The sequence below is a fragment of the Erithacus rubecula genome (assembly GCF_903797595.1).
Source record: "Erithacus rubecula genome assembly, chromosome: 11".
Classification (NCBI taxonomy): Eukaryota; Metazoa; Chordata; class Aves; order Passeriformes; family Muscicapidae; genus Erithacus; species Erithacus rubecula.
The window spans coordinates 11,507,961-11,532,573 of record NC_136663.1 but is presented as its reverse complement, the minus strand read 5'-3'; the positions used below and the strand labels follow the sequence as shown (position 1 = coordinate 11,532,573).

Below are 24,613 nucleotides of genomic sequence, written 5' to 3'. Positions count from 1 at the left end.
AACCTCTGGCTGCCAGGGCTCCCTTCCACCCCAGCTCCATCACCACTCTGGCCACCCCTCTCCGCACCAGCCCTGGCTCCCCTCTTTGCAATCAAACTTCAGCAGATCTGCTTTGGGCATCACCATGATTCATCTTCAAGCTTTCCTGATCAAAGCTACAGGCTGTTTCTCCTCCCTTCCCACCCCCTTTTTGCCGAGCTTTACAGCAATTTTCCCTTTTGGATTCTGGTTTTCTGCCAAAAGTTCCACTCTAAAATCAAAACGGGCAGTCCATTAATACTGGGCAGCTGTAACAAGTACACTATTGTGTTGTCTCTTCCAAGGTACCCAGGATTTTTAATAAACTGAAGGGTGTGGAGAGCTGGTTGCCTGCAAGAAAGGGGAGGCAAAAGAGGAGGAAGAGGGAGCTGACAGAAGCTGTGGTACCATGAAATGCAGCCCAGAGGTGCAGAGCCCACGGTGTGCTTGGTGCTGTAGGGTTGTGGGAAAGTGAAGGAGGCACTCAGCAGTCCCCTAGCTCCCTTCCAGCACCAGGATCAGGTATTGGTCGGAAAATGCTGCTCACTTTGATCTCTGTGGGCTGACAAGGCTGTGTGCCAGGACCCACACTGTGGAAACAGGCTGCCTGCCCTGGTTGTCCTGCTGAGGCAGCTCACTCCAGGGCACCCATGCACCAGCTGGGGAGCTGGTAGGGAGCTCTGACAAGTGCAATGGGGTGTAAACCTGAAACAGCCATAGCCAGGAAGAGTCCACACCCTCTTTCAGTTTGTGTCTCTCTGGGAAACATCTGTGTTATTCTCAGCCCAGCTGAGGAAGGTGTCCAAGACCTTTCCTGTCTCATTCCCCACAGGGGACATCAGCCGGCACCCAGTGGGGCCACATGCAAACTGCCTTGTACAGTCAGGAGGTGTGAATGATGCCCCTCAAGCTCCCAACAACCATAGCCAAGCTGCTGGCGACAGGTGGGCAGAGCAAACCCCAGGCAGGGTTGCCTCAGCAGCCAATTCAGTTGAGCACCCCTTTCTGCAAATCCCTGGAGATCCTGTCCTCTGCTCCTGCAGCAGGGGAGTGAGGGCAGGGAGGCAGGTTTGTGCACCAGAGTTTGTGAGCAGTGGGGCAGAGGGGCCGACCCTGTGGGCTCACCATTGCAAGTCAAGGTGAGGCCGGGCTGGGAGCAGATGGGACCTGCTCTGCTGGTGAAAGAGAGTTTCTGCTATTTATGCTAAGCGGTGGGAATGCTTCTCAAGCATTTCGGATGGCTCTGTAATGAGGCCGGCCTAAATATGCCAGCATTGTTTGTGCTGGACAATTAAAAGCTCCCCCTTGCCACATGAACGGTGTCTCTGGTGGCGGAAGGGCCCGGGAAGGCGCGGGCGAGGGCAGCCACAAAGCCCGCCTTTTGTTCCGTGCTCCTTTGAACCCGCTCAAAGCCCCCGTTTCAAGGGGTGGCTTTTGTTTCCTTTTCAGCGGGCCTGAACCCAGAGCCGCCTGTTGTTTAGCAACACAGAAATGTGACCTTAATTGACTCTGCTCTCGGGTGCACTGTGTAAATCACTTCTGGCACCCAGGGGAGTGCGTGACGTGCCCCCCTCCCTTCCCAGTCCCAGCACACTCGGGGAGCATCCTCCCTCCAGCCGCTCCTGGTCCCCGACACACAGGACCCTGCTCAGTGCATCCCCATGTCGCAAGCTGGCAGGGGAGCGGGATGGGAAATAGGGCTGGGAATACTCCTGTCTCCATGGCAAAGGGTTTCCCATTTTCACGGGAGAACTGATAAAACTGTTTCCCTCTGTTCTTCAAACTCTCTTTGCAATCCAATGCCTCCTGCTTGTGTCTACAGTCCAGCTGGGCTGGTAAGCCCCTTCACTTACCTTCCCCGGGACTCACCGGGTTAAAGCTTATTGCAAGATAAATTAAAAGATGATGATGAAAATGATTAAACGATGAGAAGGTAGCAACTCCTCCTGTGAACGTCTGACACACACTTAGCCAGACGACTTATTTGTAGGATACCAGGGGGCTGATACATTAACAGATATAATTTGCGGTCTCCCGAGGAGAGGTTAAGGACTGGGAGCACGGCTCCCTGGGAGCTGCCCCGTCTCTCCACCTCGCCTGCCCTGGCCTTAATCAAGCGATCATCTCAGCCCGTGCCTCGCTGGCCCCCTCTCTTCTTTCAATGGGGGAAAATTTGCAGACAAATTCCTGCCAGCGGGACGTTGGAGCTCTCCTGTGTGGTGGGATAAAGATACCTGTCACCTCCACCCGGCCCCGCCGCCGGCTCACGCTGGGAGCGCCGTTCAAGGAGCACCATGCTGATACCCTTATTTGATTACGCCTCTTCATGCCTTCCTCTGTGCGGGAAGAGCTATTCAACAGCGGCACTGCTGCGTTCCCAGCATGGGCTGGCCCTGCTGCTGGCCTTTTGTTAGCCCCACTGGCAGCACGCCGGGCATCAGGGCTGCACGCAGGGTCCCCACGCCACTGCCTCGGGACAGGGCTCTTCCCAATGCTTTGCAACAAGGCCTTGGCCAGGCTGTTGATTTTTAATCAGAAAAATAGAAAAAATGAGGAGATAATAGGACTTAAATAGAAATATCCATGAGATAAGGACTCTGTTCCTCCTGCTTCACTGTGATATGGCATGATGGAGATGGGGCTGCTCAGCACCCATTATCTGTGTCCACTGGGAGATCCCAGGGGCATATTATCAGGATCTGCTCTGGGTATTGCTGGTTGTTGGGTGATCCAGCTTCTCAGTGGCCTCAGGAGCTTTTAGTCAAGTTTGTGAGCCTGCAGAGAGGGGATCAATTGTCCCTCTGCTCAGGAGTTGGAAGATCAGCAGCTGGACATCCCCTGGGCACCAAGAGCTGCAGTCTCAATGGAAGCACCATTTTGCAGATTCTCTGGCCAGAATCATGCACCCCATGTCACCCAATCCACTGCTCCTGAACAGTGCCACAAGTTCTCTGCCTTGTCCCAAGGACCAGAGGTGACCACCTCACCAGATGAGATGCGCCATCTGTAGCCCAAGCAGAGGGGACCCAATGCCTGTCCCAGCTCTGAGTCTTTCTGCCATCCCCAAAAGTTTCTTGCAGCTTATGTTAAGGTAAAACATGTTGCTCCAGGTGATACTGAGGTGTGAGTTCCCAGTCAGCCCTGCAGCAGCCTGGGGAGTCAGCCTGTGTTCCTGCCTCTCCTTCTGGAGTTAATCACCTGGATTGCTGGAAATGTGGAGCAATTGGCCCTTGTTTTGCCTTTCCTTGCTAGATTAAAGAGCTCTTAAGTACCTGTTTTGTTATTTCTGCCAGGATACTTACGAACTAAGGTCCTTGTGACTGTAATCAAGCCACCTCTTGATCTTCTTCCTGATAAACTAAGTAGGCTGAGTGTCCTGTCTGTCTCCATCGGAAATGTCCTCAGTCCTTGTCTCTCCTCAGTCCTTGTCTCACTCTCCCGGGGCTTCTCTGCAGGCTCTCCATCTTGGGCACAGTCTGCTTTGGCAATGGCTTCAAGTGTGTCAGGATTGGACCTGTTGGTGGAAAGTCACTCTCCTATGTCAGCTCCTCCAAAACAGCCCTTAAGTCTTGCAAAGCCAGCAGTGGAAGGAACAGATAAACAAAAGGCTGCACAAATCTCCCTGCCTGTGCAGCTGTGCAAATTCCCCCCATGAAGCCTGAAGAATTTGGGCATCTGCCCCTTGTCTCCTTCCCCACACCAGAGTTTACTCTGATCATAATCCCCACTCAAATCTGCCTTCACTGAGTTCTGCTCTGCAGGCAGGAGGAAGGCTGTGGGGAGCTGTGCTGCAATGAGCATGGTTGGGGCTGAACATCTCAGGAGTGAGGGGCCTCCCCAAGCTGTCAGGGAGGGACCAGTGCATCCCAACCCTTACCCAGTTATCACATCCATCCCATGATCCTCAACACCAGCTCCAGGCTCTTAGAGAACCCCAGTGGTTCTAGTGATGATTGCTGCCTGTTTCTTCACCTTAGAAGCTGATGGACCTACACATGGCCTGCTGGAGAGTGGTGACCTGGTTGGCCAGTGCAGTGAGAATGACATCAAGGTGTCACCTGCAGGAGCCCAGTCCCTTGAGCCACAGTGAAGCAGCGCCTGGGGTCTTTGCAGCTTCACAGTCACTGTGCAGAGAAGTGCTGAATGGACCAAATCACCACTGTGTTTGTACAGATAAAATGACAGTCTGGCACTTAATTAATCTTCAGTATCTTACTTTTGACTGAATACCCCACAATACATATTGCAGGTGTTATGCAGACTGGGGCTAGCACTTGTTATCAAGTGCTTGGTGCCCTGCGGGGAGCATCTCCCAGTCCCTGGTGCTGAGCTGGCCCTGCCACCCTGTGTATGCTACTGCCCCAGCCAAAAAGTGGCATTGGCAGGACTCAGGTCACTGCCCCCCAGCAAAGGAGCTTTCGGCCGAGCCCCAGCAGCATGTCCTGCCACCGGCACCTCCTGAAAGGGACCTTCCGCTGCAGCCCCGGCCCATTGTCCACAGGGATAATTGGAGGGAGAAGTGAAACGGGGCTGTAATGAATTCTGCAGCTATTCAACGGGGCCGGGAGGCAGAAAGCTCGCTGCTCCTGACAAAGTGCTGAGGCTGCTACTTCCATTCTGTGTCCAGAGGGGAGGTCTCCGGAGGGCAGCTCACTATTGAGGAGGCTCTGGGGTTGAAACAACACCCGCCATCTGAAGTTTTACTCTTCGGTGCGAACGTGCTCTGACGTGGTTGTGCACAGGGTCCTTCCCTGCAGGCTTGGCAGGACTGCAGCTGTTGGTACTTCCCAGCTCACACACTGAGGTGTCAGGGTGTCCCCATCACTGTGTCCTGCTGACACCAGCCTCAGCTCTGCTGTCCTGCTCCCCAGATTGCCCTCATGGGCTCTGCCTGGCCAAGTAGTCATTCACTCATCCCTGGGGTCCCATGCAAAACTTCCTCAGCCACAGTGACCCCAGAGACCAATAAATACCTGACCCACCCCAGAACCCAGCCTCACACACACAGCTCCCCCAGACCCCTGCCAGGGGCTAGATTGCCCCCTTCCCGTATTTTTTGGGGGGTATGGAGCAGCTCTGGAGTGGGTACCCAGTTTGGGTGTGGATGGAAAATCTGTGCTGCTCTTTGCAGGCATGCTGAGGCTGTGAAGAGCTGGATGGAGAAGTGTCTGTGTGGTCCCTCCTGCGCAGGCAGGGCCCCGAGGAGGGCAGCTCCTCTCCCACACGCTCCTGCCGGTAGCTGGCCGTCTCCAGACATCTTGCATCGCTTTGCTCAGCCCTGCTGCAGCTGCAGCCGAGCTCCTGCTGGGATCTCACACTCAGGGTGGGGCTCCCCCTTCCCGAAATCCTCCTGGCAGCATCCGGCTGGAGGCAGGGACACACAGGAGCAGTCTCTTGGGATGCTGGGCTGGCTCTGACACAGAAGCCGGGTCTGTGGTGCCTGAGCCCTTGGGGAAAACTTTCTGTCAGTTTGCCAGGGCTGCAGAGGGACTGGTGGCAGAAGATCTGGAAGCCTGTGCAGGGGTTAGCCTGCTGCACATGAAGCCTGGAGGAGATGAGGGATTGCCCAGCTGCCTTCCTGGTGCAGACAGACACATGGGGGCAGTGAGCCAGTGTCACAGGGCAGTCCCCATGGATGTTGGCATTGCCCTTGCCCTGAGGTGCATCTGTCTTATTTTACATCCAGATGCTTCTTAAGCAAATACGTAAGTTAACCCCTTCTCCTTCTTGCCCATTGGAAGACACAGTTTCAAATCTTGGAAGGGGATTTAGCTCTTTTGTCTCCAGCCCAGTAAACTAGGTGAACGTGCAATCAGAAAACCACTGGCAATTACAGTCATCACAATTTTCTACATCACTGACATAAACAAGTGGGAGGGGGAACCCAGAGCACAGCACCCTGAAGAGCAAGAGAAGACAAATAGGACTATGTTCCAAGGTTTAGAGAAGGCTGCAGGCATCCCTAGGGTCTAGTGCTGTTCTTCCCAGCCCATGGTGCTATTGTAACACCTTTCCCCAGTGGAGCTTAGCAGGCTGTCTCAAGCCCCAAGCAAAACCCTCCTGACCTTCCTGAGAAATTACTCCAGCAAGCAATAAACTGGCTTGTGTTTACTTTGAGAGGGGTGTCTTGTCAGGTTTTAACAAAACAGGGACAGCTCCGAGCTGTGAAATGTGGCTGACACCAGAGCCACAGCCAGAGCAACCCGCAAATATCAGCACATGCATGCGACCAGCTGGGTCTGAGCTTTCCCTGGGAAGGATGGGAGGCCATGGACAGTCCATCCTGGCAGACCTTTTCCTGTCCTTTTTCACATGGGTGATGGTTAATCAGCTGCAACTACAGAGTGCTCCGCCAGACTGGCAAACACTGAGTGATAAGAGCCCCTCACCCCATGCAAGATCTGCAAGTGGGGGTGAGGATGAGAGAAGAGGGAGTGGTGACTGTGCTGTGAGCTGTCCCAGCCTGGGAGGACCTTCCCAAGAAGTTCTCTGTGACCCTCGTGCTCACCGTGACACTGGCTGAGCAAGCACAATGCAGCTCTCAGCCACGCCCCTCTCCCCTTTGCCTGTTTTTGGGTTCTCATCCCACAGCCCTCATTCATTACTCCAGCCGTGGGTGGCCATGGTGGTCCCGCTCCTCATCCCTCTGAGCAGACATGACCCCACTCAGCCTGTGCCCAGCACCAGACCCACTCTCAAATCTCTGGGGGCAGCTGCCCCAAGAGGCAGCACTGCAGGCAGGGGGTGCCCACAGGCTCTGCCTGCAGCCTGCCCGCACGCAGCTGAGCCCAGCGGGGAAGGCAGCGAGCGCCAGCCCCTTCTGTGAGCACAAACATCTGCTTGGAGCCTGCTCAGAAACACCAGCCCAGGCTGTCCAGCTGCCAGCCTCTCTGTTTGGAAGTACAATAAAAGTTGAAGGATGGCTGAAAGCAAATGCCCCGTGGGAAGGGAAGTGCAGAGCTCTGTACTGTGGGACACACCGGCACTGATCCCACAGTGAGGAGCAAGGCTTGGCTGCAGGGAGAAAGGAAGCACACATCAGGCCTGTTGGAGTCTCTGCTGTAAGACCCTCGTGTAGCTGATGACCAGCCAGATGCAGAGCTAGGGATAAGTGCTCTATTTCCCTGTCCATTCACCATGCAGGGGACTGGTTTGGTTGGAAACACTGATTACTGGAGGGATTTGTCCTAATGCATCATCATCCCAAAGCTCTCCCTTCCTTTCCAGGCTCATCATCTCCTCCAGTACCCACTGTGATGCAGTCCTGAAGGATGTCCTGGCCTGTATTCCTTTGCATTTACATGTTGCTGTCAGATGCCTGAGTGCAATGGACCATTTGCTCTCCCCTGCCATAAACAGGAATCATTTCACTGCTGGAACAAAGGCAGGTTGTCTTCCAGCTCCGGACACGCGCCTGTTGCTGATGGAGGCAGGGATGAGGCTCAGCCTTATACAGGAGATGCAAAAAAAACCAAATTTTTCCCAAGCCTGGCAGGATCAGCCTGTGTTGGTCTTGGTTTATACCAGTCATAGCATCAGTGAGGATGCTGCTGGGCTGGGGGGGCCAAGTACCACTTCCTTTGTTTGGCAGATGCCCCCTGTGTGTCTGCACTGCCAAATGAGATGTGGGGTTTATCTGCCTGGGCTGCAGCAGGGCTGTGAGGGTCAGAGCCAGGCAAGATACGTAACTGAGGTTCGGCATGTGTCTATATCCTGCTCCCTCTCTTGCTACAAACACTGTCCAGATTTCCAGCGTCAGAGGGAGAAACACCAGCCAGATTGTTTTATGGTTTCGAGAACTCATAATGTTTTCCAGAGAACAGAGCTACAGCCCATCTTCTGCAGTGGGACAAGCTGTGGGAGCCTCCAGTCATTGCTGACAGCCTTCCTTTTAAAGGGATATTCCTGTCTGAGCATTGAGGAGCCACTCTGGGGGTCATTCACAGCACCCTGCACTTTCACTGCTGGGACCAAAGCCCCTTCGCAGTGGGTGGCTCCAGTGAGGTGCCGGGTGCCCCCTTTGACTCCCTGCACATCCCACACACACAGTCAGACAAGTTTCACTCCCTGAGTCAACTCCATGTTTACCATAACAGAGTCCAGACCTCTGGTTCCTAATTTAATCATGGTGCAGTGACATGACAACAGGTCAAGCTGTGTGTTCCCAGGGAGGGACCTCAACACAGCAATTCCTGCAGTTTTACACCCTCTCAGTCTGCACTGTATGTGCCTCTTGGTCCAATGGTGATATTTAGCCTGGGGTCTCTCACTCCATCGGGTCCTGCAGAGTCTCTGGGTGATCAGCCACCTCCCTGCTGTGCTGTGCCACAGGTTGCCATATCCTTTGGTAGTAAAACTATTAGTGCCAGTTCACAGCTCCTGTTCTGCAGCTCCAGCCATTTCCCCCTGTCCAGAGAACAACCTGCAGCTTGCACACCAAGGTACCTGCACTAAGTATATTCCTCAACACTTCTGACCTCTTCAGCAGCAAGAAAAAGCTGACAAAACAACAGAAACAAAAAGGTCACCATTGGAAAGGCTCTTGTGAGGCATCCCAGTGCACCTACATCCAGAGCAGTGTGTGCCATCGCAGTCCCGAGAAGGGAGCAGCTTCCTCCTGGCACAGCCTGGGAGATGTCCATGTCCCCCTTGCAGGGCAGGAACGATCGTTGCTTGTCCTGGTACCAGCTGGGCTGGGCAGTGTGATGGGAGCCAACAGCCCAGGGATGGTGCATGATCTCACCTGGGGGGAAGAGCCCAGCAGAGGCCCCACTCCAGGAGCAGTTTTAGGGATGAGTTTTGTTGAGGTGCTAGGTAACAGCAGGCTGGATCAGACAGGCTGTGTTTTCTTGGCAGGGCTGGGAGGACACAGAGAAAGACATGGCTTTGCAGGCAGTCACAGGGTGACCCAGCCCTGGCTCGCAGCCCCTGAGCCACCTCATGTCTAAGTCCTGCAGTGAGGCTGAGTCCCAGCCTCTGTTCTAGCAGCACTGCCTGAGCCACGCTGTTGTGCTGGCAGGCTCATTACAGCAGGTCTGCTTTTAATTAAGCAGGATGCTGCTTTTGTACAGCTGAACCCCTCGGGACTTTGGGTACAGAGCCTTCACCCCCGTGGCTCCTGCTGCTCACCCCTGTGTGCAGGGCAGCAGGCGGGGGGGAGCCGGGGCCGGGGCTTTGGGAGCACGTGCTGGGACAGCACGTCCCACGCACACAGGATGTTGGCTGTGTCCCCAGGGTGACAGGGCATGGTGCAGTCTGTACCATGCCCTGTGGCTGGTGTTTGCTCTCTTGGGGCCGGAAGGTAAAGCCCAGGGCTCTTATCGCGCCAGGCAGATAAGGGTTAATGCCCCAGCAGTTGTGCTGAGCTGGCTTTATTGGCAATAAACCCCTTCTGGGAGCAGCTTCCTAATCATTACAGATTGCAGGTAGCCCTACCTCCAAGGCTGTCCTTCAGAAACAGCACCTCTGCCCTGCCCTGCTGCCCCTGCCCTCCCCTTGGCAAACACACCAGGAGCAGCCCCCCCTCCCACCCCGCACCCCTTCAGTGCCACACAGCCCCTCGAACCCTCATATGGTGCTGGCACAAGGGACATGTGCCCCCAGCCTGCTCCCAGTGCTCAGTGTGGATGCTGGTGTAGGGCTGAGCAGGAAAATGGTCTAGAGGCTATGGCCTGTATGGATCATATCACTGTCCTTGGACACCTGAAAGGAACTGGAATGGCGAGCAGGTACCCCCGGGGCACAGCTCTGCTTGTCCAGAGACGTTAGGAGAAATCACTCCTGCTGCAGAGGCTGGGAAGGGAAGACTATCCCAGCCGTTCCCAGCACCAGCTGATCGCAGGGCCACAAATGTTTAATAAATGGGAGTGGAGTCATTTGTCTGGGCTGATCCCCCCAGGAAGTCTGTGCTCCGCAAAACAAACCGGGCTTTTGTTTGACTTGTTTTAAGTAAAACACGTCACCCTTGTAAATCACAGGTCCCCTTCCCTGCCCCAGGGCAGCGGCAGAGCAAAGGGGGCTGCTGGCCTAGAGGTGCTGGTGCAAGCCAGAGCCACGGGCTGGCAAGTCCGGTCCCACCATGGGGCTGTGTGTCGCAACTGGAAGCCACGGGGCTGGAGCACACAGCCACCCCAACCCACTTTCACGCTCCGTTGCACGCAGCCCCCCAGGCAGGTTCGCAGTGCTGCTGCCGGGGGGACTGTCCCGGATCCCCCAAACCCCAACCCGGCTGCCAGGCTGCTTTTCCACCGCCCCACGCTCGCTGCGGGCCGGACGCCTGGATGGCAGCCCAAGGTCAGCCGCCGGCCGCGGGCCCTTGGCAGGAGCGCGGCTGGTTGGGGACGGGCGGCCGGGGGCTGTGCCGCAGCGGGGCCGTGCCGCCGGGGCCGGGGCTCGGAGCGGCGTGCGGGCGGCGTGCGGCCGCGGGCTGCCGGCCTCCGGCCCCGCCGCCTGCCAGCGGGGGCCGGCGCGCTCGTGTGCGGCGGCAGCGGCGCGCTCCCGCCCGCGCTCCCCCACGCCGCTGGCAGCCCGCCACCGCGCCGGGGGTTCGCTCCTTTCTCACGACCTCTCAGGTTCCTGAGCTCATCTGGAGCTATTCATTTCCTGCCAGAAAACAGCCTTGCCTGCTAAAAAAACCACCTTGGCCGCAGAGCGGCCCAGGGCTTGGTACGAGGGCTCTCCCGGCTTAAATCATAAAGCTCCGGCTGTCTGGCTGGAATCAAAGGCAGGGCGGGCGTGGGGGGGCGCGGGGGGCCTGTGCCATATGGTAGCACTTAAGAGCCAAGGAGGAAGCAAGGAGGGGCTTTTGCACCGCTCACGAGGAGTGTGGGAAAAGTTAATTGACTTTAATGACAGGTTTCCCGGGACGGCAGCAGCAGCAGATGGAAGGGAGCTGCGGGGATGCGAGGAGCAGCCGGGGCTGTAAGCTCCGTGGTGGGTGGGGGCCAGGGCAGGGTGCTGGGAAGGCAGGAAAAGCCCCCAGCTCACGGACCCCCGTGCAGGTGCGCTGCAGGCAGAGATTGGAGCACTGCTCCTTCCAGCTCAGCACCCTCCGGTCTGCAAATGCACCCACAGGATTGTGGCAAAGTGCTGACCGACCCAAGAGTGGCCATGAGAGAAACATATGCCTCCAGCCCTTCCCAGCATCCCCTCCATTAGCAGACAGGGCTCAGCAAGGTACCCAGGAAAGACAACCGAAGCACTGGCAGCACTAAGTCCAGTCCCTTTTCCTACCTGTCCTGCTCAGTCCTCATGCAGGATCATAGCTCAGCCCTGTACCTTCCCTGACACTCCCCAGCCCTCCCTTACCCTTGCCTGCTCATCCCACAGCATCAGTTTAAAGGCATTTGCTGCACCTGAAGGAGAATTCCCACACACAATGATTCTCAGACCCACAGCCTGCATTTGTCATCCCAATTTGTCACGGGCTCAGTGAACTGGCACCAAGAGCACAGCTCTTGGGAATTGCTCTGATCCCCTTAAAGCTCACAAACTCAAGCAGATCTCTCATGTCAACAGGCTGTGGGATAGAGTAAACAGAGTAAGCTTTAGAGAAACCGGTCCAAGCATGCCATATCTGCTTTATACTAGGCTATTTAAACTCCATTAGCAAATAGGTTCATCTTGTCTTTCACTCTGGGATCTGCTGTATGTTCTCCATTAGCCTACAGCAAAGTCTCCTTTTTCTAATGTGCTTTCCAAACCAACTGCTTCAGCAGAAAAGGAAGACTCTGCTCAGATGGTTACAGCATTCACTCTTACACTGATGCATTACTGGTCTACATCAGCTCCACACACGCCATCCAGCAACAGGAGTTGGTCTGATAGAATTGTGAGACGGGTCCTGCGAGCACTTCTCTGAACACAAGGTGGGTTCAGTCCTAGCCTCAGTACCTCCAGTGCAGAAAGGTGACACTCTGGCTGGTGGAAGGAAAGGAAAGCTCAGCCTGTACAGCTACACACCTGCCTTGGGGCAGCAAATCTGATATTCCCAAGCCTTGCACACAAAACCTGGTTGTGAGATGCCTCTGTGAGGGTGGCAATACAGGCAGGCCAGCAACGTGTTGGAGGAGAGAAAGAAAAGCTCATCCCAGGGAAATCCGCTCCTTAAAAAAAAAAAAAGCTGCCACTGCCCCCAGGCTCATCAGTACACCCTGCAGAGATATCCCAGGCACATACCAACCCCCCCATTTCCCAGGATATATTTTCAGATCAGAAGAATGTTTCTTTACCAGGAGCAAAGCTGGGGAGCTGGGGAGTCAAACCCCAACAGATTCAATCTATCTGGTCTCACTCTCCCCAGCACCTGGATACATTCAAGCACCTGGCTGATCCAGACAAAATCCAACAAGCTTTTGCAGTAGGATTTGGACGGAAACCCCAGTGGATCCTGGCACATCTTGAAGCTGTCCGCTCTGAGTCAGGACTTGTTAAGCAGGGCCATGCAAGCCGTAACCTGAGACTGCTGCTCGCCACTATCTATGGCTTACATCTTGCCTGGAAACAGGGCATCCCCAAGTCACAGGGGTCAGCTGCAGCTCAGGATTACAGAGTCCTTGCAGCCCTACATCACTCCCTCTACCACGTGTTTTCCATATAACAGCAGAGGAAATGCCCAACTCTATCAAAACCACATGCAAATCATTAATCATCGAGCAGAGTTTGGCTGGTGCTCAGGGTCGGGAACAGCTCTATGCTTTTAAGTCCAGGTGGAGGTGGTGCCCAGCGCCTGCTGCAGCCCGTCAGCCAGGAGACAGGAGCACTCGTGTCAGGCTTGTCCTGCGGAGAGCCACTGCTTTTGTAACACGAGAAGCTGGCAGGCACCGCTCTCTCAATCAACTGACTGGAGTCACTTGCAATTTACACTACAGCCTGGGAAGCAGGCTCCTCCGGGTCCAGGGCATGAGGCTCACCCGGGCAGCTCAGTGTCTTGCTTTACCACGGCTACACCAACTCCATCAGCCCGAGGTGCCAGAACAGAGCAGAGGTGCCTCCCACAGCACATTCACAAGCTCTGCAAATACAAGCTCCTTTTAACAAGTCTGATTAATTGAGCTGCTCCCAAAGAAGCAGTAATTACATCTGCCCCAGGGCAGGGAGAGGGGCCAGGTGATTTCACAAGACAGAGGGGACAGAGGATCTGAGTGACAGCTCCAGCCTGGCGAGCAGGAAAGGCAGCCCTGGAGCAGCAAGATCCATAAGCAGCCAGGAACTGGGCTCCCTCTTATGCACACATGCCAGAGCTCCAATTTTCTCCAAAGGCCTTCCAAAATGGAAGGGAAACTTTTATTTTAAGAGCATTCAAAAAAAAAAAAAAAAAAGATCCCAACCAAAAAACAAACCCCCAATCTTTGGTGTCACATAAGGAAGGGGAGGAAAGGAAGAAAAAAAAAAAAAAGATCTCGTGTAAAACACGAAACACTGTCAAGGGAGTGCTATGGTACAAAGGCACAATCCAATATGAACATATAATCTATGTACAGCCGTGCCAGCAGCACGGGGTGCAGTGCCAAGTCCAGTCCGGTGCCCGCCACCCTCACCAGGGTCTCCAGACTGAGTCGGCTGTGCCGGGTGGCGGGCCTGGCGGCGAGGCAGCAGTGGCAGCTGTGGGTGGGCCACCATACAGAGGCAGCACAGCTCCACCAGGAGCAAAGGCAGTGCTGGGGATGAGGAAGGCAAACTGCCCATCAGAGGCTGGCAGCAGCTGGAAGCCACCATACACCTTGGCTGCATCGGCACCCGGCTTGCAGGGCATGCCCGGGAGCGGCCCCACAGCGCTGCCTGGGGGAACCAGGGGTGGCCCAAAGGCTGCGGCTGGTGGCAGCGGGGGCGGCGGTGGGGGCGCAGGGTAGTTCATGGTGTTGATCTGGGTCATGCAGCTGGCCAGGTGGCCCAGGAGCCGGGTGCGCACCTCAGTGTTGACGCCCTCGCAGGTGGAGAGGAACCGCGTCACCTCGTTCATGCACTCGCTGAAGCCGGCTCGGTACTTGCCCAGTACTGTGGGGTCTGTGCTCAGGGCAGCTGTGGGAGGAGAGAGGCACACAGCAGTCAGCAGGCTCCACAGGGAACAGAGGTGCACAGCCCCCCAGCACTGCAACCCAGGGCCCCTCTGAGCTAGGAATCCAGACTGGGAAAGCAGCCCCTCTGGCAGTATGTCTTATGTGCCCAAGTGCCAAGAATTCAGATGGAAAGCATAGACCCTCTGCTACCAAGTCCACCAGCACCAGGGACTCAGGTGGGGAAACAGACAAGTCCCAAAGATCTCCTTATATCCCCATATACTGGGAATCCAGTTGGAAATGCAGTCCCCTCCAGTGGTTCTTGTGCCGCTCACACCCCCAAAACAGATCCATGTGTGGAGCACAGCTCTGCTAGCAGAGAGAGCTCAAGCTGGGACCGCAGCCCTCACAGTGACCTCCAGCACCAGAAATGCACAAACACAGTGACCTTCCCAGCATCTCCTTACTGGGGATGCTAGCACAAAGCATGCTGCCCCTCACCACCCCCCAGCAGCAGGGATGGAGCACTGTGTCCCCCATGACTCTCCAGCACACAGAATTCAGGTGCAGGGCCACTGGCACCAGGAATACAGATATAGAACACAGTACTCCCCCTCCATCACTCCCCAAGGATGCAGGTGCAGACCCTGGCGCTCCTGCTCCCCTCTCCACCGAGCAGGCAGAGTGTGTGATGCCCCCAGCCCCCGGGGTGCAGGCAGCGCCACCCCAGCTCCCTCTCTCCGGTTCCCCTCGGGACTCACCAGTCATCTGGGCTCGCTGGAGGCTCCGCAGGTGCTTGACTGTCATCTCCAGAATGTCAGCCTTCTCCAGCTTGGAATGCCGGGAGCTCTGCGGGAACAGGCAGGGCTCAGACCGGCCCGGCAACGCGGTTTGCCCCCGCACCCCCCGTCCCGACCACCCTCCGCTTACATCCTTCTTCAGCGCGTCCAGGATCAGCGTCTTCAGTTGCCCCAGGCTCTCGTTGATGCGCGCCCGCCGCCGCTTCTCCATGATGGGCTTGGAGGACTGCAAGAGAGGCGACAGTCAGCGTCCGCCGCGGCTCCGCCCGGCGCTGCCCGCTCCGTCCCGTCCCAGCCTCCCTTACCTTGCGGTGTTCCGCCGCCGTCTTCGGCTTGTCGGGCGTCGCATTGACGCTGGCGGGGGTGGCGGCCACCGGCGAGGCGCTGCTCTTCTCCATCAGGTCGGCCGGCATGGTGCGCGGCCGGGGAGAGGCGCCGCGGCGGCGGGGGGGGGCCGTGAGGGCCGGGCCGGGCCGGGCCGTGAGGGAGCGCTCGGGGCGGCGGCAGCGCGGCCGGCGGGGCGCGGGTGCCGCGCGCCCTTGGCCACCCCTACTTATATAGCGCGCGCCGCACGCGCGCGGCTCGTGTGAAACGTCCCCCGCCGCCGTTCCCACACTCGCGCCCAGCCAATGGGCGCCGCCCGCACGCGGCCCCGCTCGTGGACGGCGCCCGCCCATTGGCTGCGCGCCGCGCGGCGGCCGCCGGCCAATGGCGCGGGGCGGGCGGCCGCGGTTTAACCCCTTGGGCACCGCCCGCGGCGGGGGGGGGGCGCGGGGAGCGCCGCGCTAATTACCGGGTTAATTGGCGCCCGTGGCAGGCGCGGCCCCGCCCGCTCCCCTCGGGGACCGCCGGCCCCGGGGCGGGCTGCGCCGTGGGGGGCCGCGGCCCTCCGGGGTGATGGCCGGGACGCGGCGGGCTCGGCCCAGCAGTGGTGGCCGGAGCGCAGCTACCGTGTGCGGGGGCTGCGGCGAACCGCGGGCGCGCCGCGGTGGCTGCGTCCTCCCACGGTGCCCGCAGCATTGCCGCGGTCGCCCAGCTCTCCCCAGTGCTCCCCATAGCAGAGCGGGTCTCTCCGGTCGCCCCGGTGTCCCCAGGCTCGCCGGGGCAGTGCCACGTGGTGCTGCCCCTGTCCCCGCAGGTGTGCCCGGGCGGGGCCGGTGCCCGGCGGGGCGCGGGCACGGGGCAGGTGCGCGGTGGCACACTCGGGGCGGAGGGCGGTGGCCGCCGCGGCTTCTGGTGCCCGGCTCGCCCGCCGGGCTGGCGGCGCGGGCACAGGGCCGGCGGTGCGTGCGCTGACATCGCGGGGCACAGGCGAAACCGCAGCGAGCGAGGGAGGGAGGGAGGTGCCTGCCCCTCGGCCCTGGCCCAGCCGCCCTGCTGCCACCTCCGGCTGGTTTGGACAGTTTGTGGGTTACTTTTAAAAAAAAAAAAAAAAAAAAAAAAAAAAAAAAAAAAAAGTATTTTGCCTGGGGCCTTGAATCCCTTTTTTCTCCCCTCCGCTTGACTGACTTTCTCACACTCCTATTCCCATAGTCTGCCAGCTAGGCCTGAGTCATCCTGCCAAGAACTAGACCTGGCCTATTCAAAAATGTGCTCACTCGCTCTTTCTCTGTCTCTCTCTCTCTCTCTTTTTTTTTTTTTTCTTGAGTATACACAGTAATGTTTTTCCACCTCCTCTTGTACCTGATCTGCACCTGTACAGGGCCAATCCCACACGTATCACCCGATCTTGCCTTTTCAGAGACCGTGAGAAAAATAAAGTTCAAGAAAGAAGAGACATGTTTGCAGATCTCACCGGTGCAAAGCCCTTGTCCCTGCAGAGGCTTGCCTGCTGAGCCTTCGCAGTTAAAAAAAAAGGAAAAATAAATAAAAGGGAGAGTGTCATGTTTTAAACTGCGGAAAAGTACAAATCCAAGCTTTCTTTTAGCTCCTTGATGGAGCCACAAGCCTTTTGATTAAAAAAAAAAAAAAAAAAAAAAAAAAAAAAAGGCAGCCTTCAGCGTGTAAGTTTTAACTTCAGATGAATAATATTTGACGTTAAGTTTCAATTATCGAGGCAGCTGGACAAACTCGAGTGAGGAAAAGACCGAGACTGGGAAGTCAGTGCCGACAAGCACTTACACAGTTATCTTCCTGGGGAAATCGGAGACAACAGATTAACCTGAAAACTGTACTTTGTTTTTGAAGAGCTTAGAAAGCTCTCCTCTGGATCAATATTTCTTCTGGTGCTGATATTTGCATATATTGGTGGGGAAGAAAGTTAAGACAATTACTGAGCTGGTGTTCTCTCTCCCTCCTGCGGGGATTTGCAAAGGGCTGAGGAAATGCGGCAGCCCGGTCCCTCCCGGCCGGAGTGAGAACAGGCTGCAATTATGTCTGTGTTTGTGGTAGCCGAGGAGCTGCAAACCGCCTGTAATTGCCGGCAACAGGTCGGTGTCTCTGTGGGACGAGAGCGCGGCAGCAGCAAGGACAGGCTGTCATTAGGGGCTGCCAGCCCTCGCCCACCCCGGTGACCTGAGCACTGCAAGGGAGCAGCTCCCACCCTGGCCAGTGCAGAGCCCGCCGGGTGCCATTCACTTCTGGGTGTGTGAGGAGCCGGGCTGGGGGCACTGGGCTCTAAAAGCCTCTGCTTCACTGGATGCTTCTTAGATCGCGCAGCGAGCGCTGCGCGGGGCAGTGGGAGCAGCGACGCTGGCGTGTCCCTGTTGCACATCTCCTCCGCCTGCCTGCTGCTGTGAAATGCCTTCATGTGCAAGGGTTGTGATCTCCGAGCGGAAGCACGTATACTTGTGAATTCCCCAGGGATCAGGAGAGGAAGGGGAGGATTTGCATGGAAGGATGTCTCTGGAAACGAAATGGCTGAGGCCAAGTTTAGGTTGGAAGGCGGTAGTGAAAAGATTTTTAACCATTGCGGGGATCTGGGCATCTCTAGCCCCGCCTTCTCTTGTGAAAGAGGTGTCAAGGGGGAGGTGAAACCCTGAGATAAGGGACTGCTCCAGGGACTGGGATGTTCCCTGTCCCACAGTCCTCCCAAAATTTTTTTTTTGCCTTGGTCTGGCAGTCATCTTGGATTACAAATTGGGAATTGTCCAAAACAGATTTGGGAAGAACCTTTAGCCAATGCATCAGGGCTTTACTGACTGGCAGAACATCTTGGAGGAAAAATGAGTTGGCAAGAAAATTTAGACTAGTCCTGGGCACGGGCCCAGGGGTGGGAAGGAATAAAATAGGATGCTGCTGCTGGTGCAGCATGCAGGAGGTGAGGAGGTGGCAGGGTTGGCCGTGCCTGCTCTCCGGTCCTTTAGAAAGCAGCCAAGATGAGCAAAATGTGCTTCTAGAGATCCAAGTGTTTTAATATCCAAAGCTTGAAGGATCCTAGGAAACACAGAAAATAGAAATGAAGTTTGCTTGTAAGAACTGGATTGCAAGCTGGATCCTAGGAATGGCATAGCAAGCCTTTCCTCTTGGGGTCACAGGCTGAAAACCTAGCCTGGCCACATCTCAAAGTTGTCACCACCTTGAAGGCTGCAAAACAAGTGCTGTGTCTCAGGGACATGTCCCTGGCACAGGTGTCTCCTGTGGACAGCCCTGCACACTTGCCTCTGCTCGTAGTTCCCATCCCAGAAACTGTTGTGCAATCCATACCAAACCGGCTCCCCTGGGAGGGGTGATCTCAGAAGGTTTGGGTGCAGGTTTCAGGATTTATTTCCCCTCTGTAAACGTTTGCCAAGTCTTTGGAACAAGGTCACTTTCAAACTCACTTCCTGACAGAGCTCCCTAGATGAAGGGGAGCTTTCATGGATGTTGCTCCCCTACACACCAGGTCTTTGCAGTAAAGAGGGCAGCTTTTGTGCAGCAGTGTCACTGCCTGGCCCCCTCAATGGCAGGAGTGCCTCATTTTAAGGCAGCAGCCTGGTTTTATGGCAGGTCCTGCCCTGTTGTTCCACTGGGAGCCCATTTCCCAAAGACCTGCTGAGACCCAGGATCCCAGCTCTGTCAGACAAGCCTCGGGGTGGTGCTTGTGTAGCAGCAGCTCCCCAGAAACCTTTCAGCCCTCCCCAGGGCTCTTTCAGCTGTCCCTGGCTGCTACTGCAGAAGAGAGGTTGAAGTGTTTATTCATTTTACTGCTCACTGTGTGAGTCAGGCTGGGTGTGTTTGGGGCAGCTCTGGCCATTCTGCAGTGACACCCCCTTGTGTGGAGGGAGCATCCTGGTCTCCAGGAACTGGTGCCCTTCATTCTGTTGTCCACACAACCAGGGAGGCATCCCTGGGAATGGTGCAGGAAACTGTGGAATGAAGAGGCCAAAGCTTTGCTTGAGTAGCAAAGTGCCAGTCTGAGAAACTCCAGAGTCACTAAGGACGGACAATGAAGAACCATTTTCATCTCCCCCGCCCATCCAAGCCTAGGCTGGAGCATGGGCTCTCAGCTCTGTGCTGAGAAAGGCTCTGGGACAAGAGCCAGGATACCTGGATCTCTTGCTAAGCTGATTCCTCTTGGCAGGCTCCTATCCTGCTGAACCAAGGAAACGCTGCCGGGGAGCTGGCGGGGAGGGCATTTTGGCAGCTGTGAAATGCCACCCATGTGGATGGGAATTCCCTTCCTGATACCCATGGCGTTACTTCAGAGGTTGCTGGTTTGGCTAGAGCAGCCACAATGTGCTAACGGGCATGAGATGGTACAGCCCCAGCTTTCCCCTCTGTGCCTTTCCAGAGCCCCAGCTCCAGCCTGGTCCTCTGCTGGCAACCAAGCCTGGGTGTTGGCAGGCATCACAGCTGGGAACAAGCTCTGGGAACATCCTTAAATTTCCTGTGGAGCTTGGACTGGTGTCTTGCACTGCTGTATCAGCCAGAGGCTATGAGCTGCCTTATTCTCTGAGAGATGCTCTTTTCATGCAACATGCCTGGAGTTCAACAGAGCACTGGTTTGCAGTCTGTTGACCATGACAGAGCAGTCCCACTCCACTACAACAGCCAGTATCCTTGGTAAGATATAGGAGCTCTAGGCAGAGGGACAGACAGCTGAGCCTGCATCCCTCTGAGAACCAGAAATAAATGCACAGTCACTGCCACGCTCCAGAGGGGAGAAGGAGCATCTCGGCTCTGGTTCACTCCCTCTGTGGTGGGAGGTGTTGGCAGTGAGTGCAGAGTTATTTATTTATTAAGATCCCACTTGTGTTGCTGCCTGAGGCTGCTGGTCTCTGCTGGAGCTGTGGTGCTTGCGTGCTTGCAGGGAATGGAAAGACTACAAGCTATGAGGCAGGGGTACATATATGAAAATACTGTGAGTTTGGCAGTGGTGGGGCTGGAGAGGGCATGAGGATGGCACAGAAGATGTCCCTGTCCCAAACACTGAGCAGAAGGAACCCTCTTGAGGGCCAGATGAAGGTAGATGTGCATCAGCTCCACAACCTGAGTCCAGTCTCCAGCTGTGTTGCTGCAGCACTAGTGTGCTGAGCTGTCTGTGATCCCTGACATGCTGTGGCTGCAGGAAACCCCGCAGGCTTTTCCAGAACACGGCTTTTAAGTCAGATCAGACCAGCAGTGCGGTTTGCAGCCCAGCTGTGCGCAGCTGGGTCGGCGCAGGCAGGGGATGGGAAGCCGTGGGCGGGAGCGTGGCGAGGTGGGAGTCTCGCCAGCCGTCCTCGGCGCAGGGAGCCTGTGGCTGGGTGCGTTAGCCTGCCCTCAAATTCCCAGCACACAAACCCTTCTCTGTGCCCCCTCTGCCCTCTTCCCCTGGCCCTGCCGGCGCCTGTGGCCAAGGGCAGGTGGGAGCCTTGGCATGTGGTTCCCTGGGGACTCAACCTTCACCTACTGCAGACTCATGAATCCCACAGGGACAGCCCTTGGTCATAGTGTCTGTGCTCTTCTGCAGAGCAATCAATCATATTTTCCAACACAGTTCCTTCTCCTTGGTATTAATCAGACCAAGAAAGCAGCCTAGACTGATCACTGCCATTGAGCTTTCTGCTAAATTTACCAGCTGATCACCATCTCTTCTCTTCGTGCCATGAATTGGCAGCAGGGAGAGTGTTGTGTAAATTTCACGTTATCCTCAAAACCCTGGCAACCGCGATGATGCAGCAAGAAAATATTTGGAACCTTTGAGAGACGCTGTGACAGGCAGCCCTGCCTCACACTGGGAAGCTGTGCTGAGGGCAGCATGGCCAGGACAGGCAGTCCAGGGGCTGTGTGCCCATCAAGGGTGGGGACAGAGCTCTCAGCCTCCCTGGTCTGACCAGGTCCTGGAGCCCTTGGGACACCAGGCACTTTCCCTTGACAGATGGGATTGGTCACAACTTGCCAGCCCTCCCATTTCCATTATTCCTGTATCCCTTTATTCAGGAAAACACAGGATACTTCATGCTGCAGTGCTTTCATACTGCAGAATGGAGCCTTTGCAGAGCCAGTGACTTTCTTGATGTGTAAGTAGATAGACTCTGATAAATCCAGGGTACAATGAATCATTTGCACTTGGTGCCTGATCTCCCTGGTGTCTTCAGTTTTGTTTTAGTTTGGCAGCGTTACGAAGAGAATTAACCTATCTCACTAATATTGAAATGTATACATAATGAGAATCCTGTATTCCTAAAATCAATATTCATTATTCAAGGCGACAACAAAGCTCAAATCAGTCCTTTAGCTATATCCAGAGAATCAGGATGATCACATGCCATTTGGATTAGCGGCCTCATGCAGACAATGGTTTCTCACACGTGGGCAGGGCGGCAGGGCACGGTGCTGAGGTGCGTGGCCAGGAGGATCCCGATCCCGCCCTGCCTGTGCCCGCGGCAGTCCCGGGAGCCACCCGAACGGCACCGGAGCTCAGCGGCGGCGGCAGGTGAGCTGATCGGGGCGGCGTGCCAGGGGGACACAGGGACGGTGGATTTCTGTTTGTTTTTCTGCCCAGGGCAGGCAGTGGGAGGAGGGGATTTGAAATCCTCTTAGCGCACTCTGACAGCAGCGCAGGGTGTGTGCTAGAATGGAGTGGCTTCTCCCTCATTTTTCTTTTCCCACTTGCTGTTGTGCAGCTAAAGCTCTCCATTAGCCCTTGGGCCGTTGACAGGTGTTAGCAAAGAATGGGATTTTTTGAAAACTCCTGTGCATTTTCCATTTGCTTTGCCTGGAAAAGGCTGCACGGCTACATATGTGCTGGTTCAGAGCTGTGTGCATGCCCTGGTGCCAGAGATCATGCTGGAGAATCATCCTCATATGGGCTAATACGAGATCTCTTGTGAGCTAGTCAAGAATTGATGTGTTACTAATTGCTGTAATAAATATTGCTGTATCCAGTAGAGGATGATGTTGTTTTATAAACAAGGGGATAATTTACAGTTCAATTGCTTAAATTATGTGCTAATTGCTAACTGTAATGAATAAATACATTTGCAAGTACAACATTTAATTTGCACAGATTCCAGAAGTCTAGACATTAAGAGGCAGATCATTATTTGATAAGTAATCTTGAATGTCGTATGAAATGACATTTATTTTCACATGATGAAATATCCTGAAATGAGATTTCAAGGTCCTTCTCCTTCCTTCCCTGCGATGAAGGGCAGTGTTGCCATCGGCTGCCTCAGAAATGTGTCCAGGCTGCCTGGGAGCACAGGGGAAGGCAGGAATCCTCCAGGAGCAGCATAGAGAGCAAAGCAGCAAACCTAGGTTTATGCAGATGCAGGTCTTTAATATTACAAAATGTAAAGAGAGAATGTAGAGCCAAAAATGGGGGATGTCTGCAGTAGACTGGGAGGCTTCACATCAGTGCTAACTGATGGCAGGATGGCTGTGGGGCTGTGAAAAGCATGGGGAGAACCTGAGGCGGTGAGCTGGGAGCATTGGTGAGGAAGGGGAGGCATTGGTGCTGCTGCCTGGGCACTGGTGGGGCCTTGGCCCAGTGTGAGGGTGCAAGCAGAAGCAGCAGCAAATAAACCCAGCAAAGGGGGCTCTTGCAGCCTGCTGCTGGCCATGCGTGCCCAGTGGCTGTTCCTGCACCACGGGAGGCTGCAGGAATCTGTGCAGGACTGTGTCCTGTTCTCCTGCCTGCTGCTGGAGCCAGGGCTGGCTGCTGCTGCCCAGAGTGAGAGGCCCTGCAAACAGAAGGCACCTGCGCTTCAGTTGCTGATATTGAATAATCTTGGGCTACTGGTGCCCTTTCGCAGGCCCATATCTTTATTGGAGGCTGTTAAAGCCAAACCTCCCAACAGCAATAACATGACTACAAAGCATTTCTAAGAGTAAAGTACGTGGGAATAAGGGAGATACTGAGATCCCAGCCAATTTCAGTACAATACAAGTCTGAAGTACCTTATAAAGTTAACAAGTCCAATTTAAATGTATACAAGGCTCAGGAGCATACAGGAAACAGGATCAGCCAAACCTTCGAAGGCCCATCATTGTCTTTCAAAAAGCCCAATGAAAGGATCATGCCATAAAAAAGGTGTATTCACATGGCTGATAAACCATGTGATAAACCTGGTGGAGAAATGCCAGCAGCCAGAGTGGGCAGGGATGATCCCTGCAGGGATGCTATGGTGGCCCAGCCCCTTGCTACAGAGCGCTGTGCTCTGCTCTCTCTGTTACTGCACCACAATAAAAGAGGGTTCTTCTGGTGTAAATCTGGGGAGTGTTTGGCAGGTGACTGGCTCCAAAACAAGAAGCAACCCTTGCCCCTGGCTTTATGACAGGTCATCCAGCCTCTGCAATCTTGCTGCTGTAGAGGTAAAAAAATAGCTCTTGTGTCTTACCCAGCACCATCTTCACCACACTCCTGAGCAGCACAAGCTGCAGCCAGGAGTGCAGCCCATGGTGGTGGCTTCCCTGTCCCCTAGGATATAAAAAACTGGAAGCTACAGACAGGAGAGGACAAGGAAAGAGCTAGGATAGACTGCTTGTGCTGCATGCACGGGAGCTTTTCCCTGCTTTTTTAGAGGTGAAGACACCTGTGGATTAGAATGGTTTTCTGTAGGCACCTGGAGAGCAGTTTGTGAAGTGTTACAATGTGAAAACTATGCCAAAAGGTCCCAAGCTGCAGTAACACCAAGCCTGCTCCTGTTTAGCTTCCTTGAGTACCAGATTAAGAGCCAAATGTGCTCATGAAATGCCAGAGACCAAGAGCTCTGTCAGCCTGCCTGAGTGGTGTCAGTGTGCTGAGCTTACCACGGCTGATCTTTCTTTCTCCTGTGTGTTATTTGTGTTTAGCAGGCCGTATTCTGCTTTCATCATGTCTCATGGTGTTTTTGTACATTTTCCCCATCTATTTGAAAGCAAGAACTAGTGCCACAGGACCTACCAAGCGTCCATGCTCTCTAGCAGAGCATCCAATCAAGCTGCATTGCAAACCGTCCAAAGACTGCAATAGAATGGCACAAAAGTCTCAGGAAAATGCTCTGCTATAAAGACACTGGAAAATCAAGGTTGTTTCATGGTTTGTTTGTGAGCAGGAAGCAAAAACACCCCGATTTGGTGCCTCTGAAGAGGCCAGCAAAACTGGGATGCATGTTGTAGGACTTGGCGTGCAGGAATTCATGAACTATAAGGCCTTGTCAAAACTAATTTTTAAATGAAATGCAGTGTCCTAGCAAAGCACATGCCTGAGACTTAAACCAAAACCAAAGTACAAAATGTGGTGTTTAAAGGCTGGGTTCCATCTCAAGTGAATAGAAGCCACATGCATTAATCTGAGATCAGATTTTGGCGTGATCTGAAGTTGTGCTCACAGAGGCTGCAGTGAGAGCAGGCAGAAGTCTTCATCTCCTCCCACAATCCTGTAGGCAAGGTCAGCCTTTCTGCACTTTCCAA

At 55.0% G+C, this 24,613-nt stretch overlaps 2 protein-coding genes across 2 annotated transcripts in view; both read right to left on the bottom strand.

Moving 5' to 3' along the window:
- OPA1 (OPA1 mitochondrial dynamin like GTPase) overlaps positions 1-24,613 on the bottom strand; it is a 399,390-nt gene that overhangs the window by 212,277 nt on the left and 162,500 nt on the right. The window lies entirely within an intron of this gene.
- Positions 12,617-15,401, bottom strand: HES1 (hes family bHLH transcription factor 1). Its single transcript, XM_079315582.1, has 4 exons — positions 15,121-15,401; positions 14,946-15,041; positions 14,777-14,864; positions 12,617-14,037 (listed from the first exon to the last, which is right to left on the bottom strand). The coding sequence occupies exons 1-4, from the start codon at positions 15,226-15,228 to the stop codon at positions 13,553-13,555; spliced, it is 777 nt and encodes a 258-aa protein (XP_079171708.1). The 5' UTR covers positions 15,229-15,401; the 3' UTR covers positions 12,617-13,552.